The 6,648-nt window shown below is 36.0% G+C and overlaps 1 protein-coding gene across 2 annotated transcripts; it reads left to right on the top strand.

The window, feature by feature from the left end:
* The first annotated feature begins 2,261 nt into the window (after positions 1–2,261).
* Positions 2,262–6,108, top strand: LOC130546295 (uncharacterized). Of its 2 annotated transcripts, XM_057321483.1 has the most exons (10): positions 2,262–2,380; positions 2,849–2,919; positions 3,038–3,166; positions 3,308–3,457; positions 3,598–3,726; positions 3,910–4,026; positions 4,736–4,885; positions 5,005–5,099; positions 5,259–5,376; positions 5,509–6,108. In XM_057321483.1, exons 2-9 carry the CDS (start codon positions 2,853–2,855, stop codon positions 5,373–5,375), a joined length of 954 nt encoding a protein of 317 aa, XP_057177466.1. In that variant the 5' UTR covers positions 2,262–2,380; positions 2,849–2,852; the 3' UTR covers position 5,376; positions 5,509–6,108. The 2 variants fall into 2 exon arrangements, with proteins under 2 accessions (XP_057177466.1, XP_057177465.1); XM_057321482.1 differs by lacking the exon at positions 2,262–2,380 and having other exon boundaries at positions 2,687–2,919.
* The last annotated feature ends 540 nt before the right edge of the window (positions 6,109–6,648 follow it).

Here is a 6,648-nt window from a genome sequence, read left to right as displayed (position 1 = left end):
AAATGTTTATTGTTTGTCCTTTTTAAGAATACTTGATGAGTAGACAAAAGTCACTATTAATTGGGTTAATAAAGGTCTATTATGATTTTGATTCACAGATTTCCCAGGCTGGTAAAGTGAAGTAGTAGTACGTTAACGCAGACTGCTCGCTATTATGAGAAGTATATAATAACCTGTGAAATATTACACATTGAGAGATAAAGGCATGTAAAGGCTAATTCACACTGATCCAACAAATGCCAAAAAACAATACAATTGAAATTTAAACAATAAAATCATTGTCAAAAGTTTGCAAACACACTAAATTTATTCTTGATTTGCCTGTAATTATTATCAAAAACTATGTTATAATGTTTTGTACTAATGTACAAACTAATATACTAATATGCAGATGGGTCATTAAATTGTGCATCAAATAAATAAATGTGAAATTGAATAGAGTATTTAGTATGATTGCATTTAGTCATGGTTTTAAATGGACGATTTCCATTATAATGTCCATTAAGCCATAATTACTTAATTAGCTTACACTTACACTAAAGGTCTAGATGGACTGCTATTAAATAGATTCCTCTAGAAACCACTGAGGCTCTCTACCTCCAAAAAGCGAAAATTGCAACTGGTTATGTTCAGAATGGTATAGTGTCTAATTTTTTAGTATTTAGTACGTTAGTATTTTAGTATGTGAAATCTTTTGCAAAGCAGCATGCAATATGCAATGATAAACTTTTTAAATTATAATGTGTTTTCACATGACCTCACTATGTTGTATGTTTTAGTTAGAGGTTAGTTACTTACTAATTTAGCATTAATAATCATATCTAAGTATTAACATGAGGTTAAAAATCACAGCTGATAATACTTTTTGATTGTTAATCTGTACATATATTTAAAGGAATTCGATTTATAAATCATTATGGAATTGATTGTCTCCAGATAAATATTTTATGGATTATAAATCTTTTTTTAGCATTCATTTAAAAAAATTTAAAGAAGGAAGTTTAAGCAAAAACTGTCATGATCCTGCCTCACCTTGTCATGATTTTCTAGTCTTGTGGCAGGGTCATGACAGTCCCACGTGTTTTGTGTGGAAACGCATGATCATTGTTTGTTTACGATGGTCATGCATTCTCGAGTCTCGTCTTTGGCCCCGCCCCCTCGTTTCCTCGTTTAGCTTCCCGCTTTTTGTATTTTTTGTAAAATAAATCGTTCTTTTGTTAACCCTTTACCCGCTGCCTGCATCTGGGTTCTCTGTCCCTGCAATCACCCTGACAAAAACGTTTTCAGTAAAATATCAGCAGCTGCATTAATATTATTAATGATCCAAACTGAATGCCCTTCATTTTAGGAGATGTGGCAATTGACAGTAGTATTTGGTAAACGTTTTTACTTGATGATGTATTGAACTGAGAAAATGTATTTTACTGTAATACATTTGCCATTATTTTGTTGTACACTTAACCAATTTTTAACAGACACATTTGAAGTGATGTACAAGAGTATTTTGTATTAGTTGCTTTAAAGAAAGAGATATGGCTTTACACATACTATTCAATGCACTAAAACAGCATTTTATCACAAATTGCTCAACAAATGAATTGCACTTAATAAATTGGCCACGTCTGCACCTCAGTGCAGTTGATGTATTACAATCACTGGTTCAAGTTCTGTGACTTTTTGTGTTCTTCAATTATCCAGGATTTTTAAATTTAATTTATTTGATTATTTAACAGGAACAATGTATAATAGCCTAACCTTGCTACAATTTCAAGCAGCTGATTCTCTGAGACTTTATTGCCAAAGGTTAATTTACAGCCCCAGTCTCTGGTTAGGCTTTTGAAATATAATTCAAATGAAATGAAACATCACACTGAGTTAATCTTTTTACTTTGTTAAGCAGAATCGGAATAACTTTGATCATTTTTTTATTTTAGATATTTAAATTGTTATTATTTAGATATTTTATTATTATTATTATACAATTTATTATCTTTTGATATTTTTATAAAAAATACCTGTAAGATCTGATCGATATGCTGCATCAAGGAACAACGGAAAGCACTGTTTTTTTTAATCATAAACAAAGCGCTGTCACTTTAAATTCAGCTGAAGCGCGAGCAACTTTGGACCGAAGCTCTTCTCTATGACGTCACGGCGTGTTCGAGCCTTTATCAGTCGCGCGATCTCAGTCAGTCACTTCAGTTGGTTTAGCAGCTTTGCATCGCTTGCTGTTTCTGCTCAATCCGACTGAGAATCGGTTGATATCCGTGAATACTTTGTCCGATCTGTGTGATCTCTGATCTGCGTGATCTCTGATCGGCATTAGGAGAGATTTCCACACAGATTTTCGACAGAACAGAGGGTAAAGCACCAGCGTGTGGTGAGTAACGTTACAAGTTAATAACAAACATTTTCATGTCAAATGTTAAATTGTATCTTGAAATGGTCGTAAATTTGATAATTTGTGGAGAATATATCGAATTTATTATATATAAAGTGAAGAAAATGCCATTTGCTTTATGTAATAATACGAATGAAGTGTTTAATACTTTAGTGTTTGTGTAATTTACTGTATAAATGCGCCTGTTTTAGCAATGACCGTTTTAATATACGATAAATTACTCAAATTTTGAGTTGTTATTTGCTTTTTTAGTCACACGTTACCTATTTAGTATTTAAATACTACATTTGTTTGTTTTATTTGTACATCTGATGGCTGAGTTCTCTGTAGAGCTCAAACATAAAGGAGAGTTACAGGATATGTTATTTCTATGATCGGTCAGCGATGGAAAACTGTCTTTAAGCGAAAGTCATCGTGTATCTGTCAAAAACATTTTTTATTTTGCAGAAAAATGCCCCAGTACAAACGTGTACATTTCGAGGAGTCCACAGAGCTCCTCCCCCTCCTAACCATCAGAGGTGAGCTTGTAAAACGAATATTAATCTGATGTGCTAATATCTGAACCAAAGTATTAACCTATTAATATAAAATAGCTTGACTGTAAAATAAAACGCATATAAATCTGATATTTTGTAGGAGTAAAGCCCCCACACCCCCCACCTGAAAGGAGCTCCAACATAAAACCTGAGAGCCGTAGAGTTGTTTCCGGCATCTCAAGGAATGCTTGGAGTATAGAGTCGACATACCCCTTCATAAACATCAAAGGTGAGCTTTAAAAACTAATGCCAAGCTAAAGTGCCAAAGTGAGAATTGTTAGATTTCGATGTAAAAAAGCTTGAATGTGTGAATTAAACTACACAAGTTCTGTATTCACTGTTTTAATGTCACAAATCTGATGTTTTGTAGGTGTTGGTGTGTTCTCTCCACACCCCCCGCCTGACCTGAGGTCACATACAAAACCTGAGAGCCGTAGAGCACCGTCCGGCATCTCAGTGGATTGTGGGAACGTTAATGCTCCCCAACAATCAAAACACCTCCGTCCCTTAAACCACAGAGGTGAGCTTGTAAAAACAATATCAATCTGATGTGCTAAAGTGAGAATTGTAAGATTTTGAATGTAGAAAAGCTTAAGTGTGAATTAAAATACATAAAGTACATATTCACTGTTTTAATCATGTCATAAATCTGTTATTCAGGCGTTGGTGCATTGCGGCCACATCCACCAGACAGAAGCTCTGTGAGGGATCCCGACGGCCGCAAAACCATCCTCAAAGTCTTGAAGGATTATGGGGACATTACTGGCCTCCCTCCCGTAAACTGCAAAGGTGAGTAAAACTAATATAAAGCTGGCGTGCTACAGTCTGAATAAAAACTGTCACATTTTATTATATGAAGGCTTAAGCAAGGCTCCAGGTCATTTTTTGAGACAGTGTTCAGAGTAAAATGGGGAAAATGTGATAACGTCTGTATTCATTGATTTAATGTGTTATAAATCTGTTGTTTTGCAGGTGTGCCGCGTCCAGACTTGCATGAAAGATGTAAAGTTCTTCCTGCCATTACAAAGGCCTGTAAGAACATTACTGCTCTGCAGCAATCCGAGGACCTCCCCCCCTTAAACGTCAGAGGTGAGTTTGTCAAACCAATATTAATCTGTGCATCAGAATCAGAATTGTAGCTTTTTTATACAATAAAGTCTTGAGTGTAAGGTAAAACACTAAAGGTACATTTGAACTGTAATGTGTCATAAATCTGATGTTATGCAGGTGTTGGTCTACATTCACCACATCCACCATCTGACGTTACCCCTCAAATTAAACCTGAGGGCCACAACGTTCTTCCCGCAACCTCAGAGAAGGAATGCGGGAACATTAAGGGTTCCCAGAAGTCTAACTTCTTCCCTTAAACCACGAGGTGAGCTTGTAAAAACAATATCAATCTGAGTGCTAAAGTGAGAATTGTAAGATTTTGAATGTAGAAAAGCTTAAGTGTGAATTAAAATACATAAAGTACATATTCACTGTTTTAATCATGAAAATGTGATATGGTCATTGTTTAATGTGTTATAAATCTGTTTTGCAGGTGTGCAGCGTCCAGACTTGCATGAAAGATGTAAAGTTCTTCCTGCCATTACAAAGGCCTGTAAGAACATTACTGCTCTGCAGCAATCCAAGGACCTCCCCCCCTTAAACGTCAGAGGTGAGCTTGTCAAACCAATATTAATCTGTGCATCAGAATCAGAATTGTAGCTTTTTTATACAATAAAGTCTTGAGTGTAAGGTAAAACACTAAAGGTACATTTGAACTGTAATGTGTCATAAATCTGATGTTATGCAGGTGTTGGTCTGCGTTCACCACATCCACCATCTGACGTTACCCCTCAAATGAAACCTGAGGGCCACAACGTTCTTCCCGCAACCTCAGAGAAGGAATGCGGGGACATTAAGGGTTCCCAGAAGTCTACACTTCTTCCCATAAACATCAGAGGTGAGCTTGTAAAAACAATATCAATCTGACGTGCTAAAGTGAGAATCAAAATGTGTACAAGAGTGTGAAGTACAACACAAAAGGTATTTTAAAGTGTAATAATTTGAATGGTGTTGCAGGACTGAGGCCAAAGCCACAGAAGAAAATACAGCGGTGGGAACCTAGTGATGAAACTTTTGCTTTCATCTGTAAAAGAATGATAGAAGATACGCAGGTGAGTGATGTGTTATGTCTGTTGAAAATGATGTTTGGTGATATGGCCACAAGGATTACATACACATGTCTACATTCATACATGTAGTGAGCAGATCTCTCCTCTCATGAAACACATTGAACAATTGTTTTGTGATCTGTTGTGTTTTATTGTTTGTAGATGGAACGAGCGCATCAAAACAGCCTTTCTGTAGCAGATCGAGAGACATTCTCATCTAGGTGTAAAAAACTTAAAATGGATGACATGAAGGATATCATTTGGAGAAAGAAGAGTTGAGGTAAATGTATGAATATGTATTTTCTTCATTATAGTTTTTTAATTTGCATGACAACACATGAACATGTGTAATATGCTTTTGATAAATGACATGAGGTGTCAGAGCTCAATTCTCTAAATTTATTGTCATCAGGATACGGTCGCTACACGTACTGTTGAAGGAGGCTGAAGGAACCCTGGAGGACGCCCGAATGACTCTTTGAGATTACACACACACACAATCACACATACATATACACAAAGACGCACGCACACACACACACACACGTATACACACATTCACAGGCACATTCACGTACACTTATACATGCACACATGCACACCTACACAAACACACGCACACACACACACACAGGTGTCAGAGCTCTTCTAATTCTCTGTATTTTTATTTGTCAACAGGAAATGTCCTCTACACACACTATTGAAGCTGAAGACAGAGGACTCCCGAATAACTCGAAGATAACACACACACACATGCAGATTAACACATACATACACACACACACACACATTTACATACACACACACACACGCAGGGCCGGCTCGTGAGATTGTGGGGCCCTATAGGCGAAGTCATAAATATAGTCCCCCTGATTTGAACGTTTGGCATAGTAAGAAATAACTCTCGTTTTGTTTATATTGACATATAATTATGAATTTCACCCTCAGTAAAACTAACCATGGTTTTATTATAGTTAGTGTAGTAACTAGATTGATTATTATTTGTATTAGTGTGGTGTAAAAAAGTAACTGGTAAAAATGTTTTCGTTAAAGTTTGTTAATGATATTTAATATATTTAAAACGGCTTTGCAGAAGTGATAATAGTACAGCATAAAATAATTTTAAGCAGAAGATTATTGAAGCTTGCTTTTGCTCATCCTCTTTTTAGCTCCCAAAAGAAGTTTGAATGCAATATCTGCCAAATCATAACTAGATTCCCTCTATCATTGGTTCATTTTTATAAATTAAATTGAGCATCTTTTACCTTCAGTTGTAAACATTGATGTTATGCAATTTAACCAAAGTCTTTGGTCTTTTATCTGTTATCTATTTGTTTTTTTCTTCATCATTTCTGTGATTCCTATGTTAAATGGTGAGCTCTATGTGTGTGTTGTGATTACTTTTGATTTGAGCGCGTTCTTCAGTTTAGTGTAAAGTCAATACAAACTATTGTTGGGGCCCGGGCCGGCCCTGCACACACACACACACACACACACGCACAGGCTTTGGTTGACTATCCCCGTGGGGACAGTCCATAGGCGTAATGTTTTT

This window comes from Triplophysa rosa, linkage group LG22, assembly GCF_024868665.1.
Source record: "Triplophysa rosa linkage group LG22, Trosa_1v2, whole genome shotgun sequence".
NCBI classification, from domain to species: Eukaryota; Metazoa; Chordata; class Actinopteri; order Cypriniformes; family Nemacheilidae; genus Triplophysa; species Triplophysa rosa.
The sequence above is the reverse complement of the archived record's forward strand: the minus strand, read 5'-3'. Positions and strand labels throughout refer to the sequence as shown.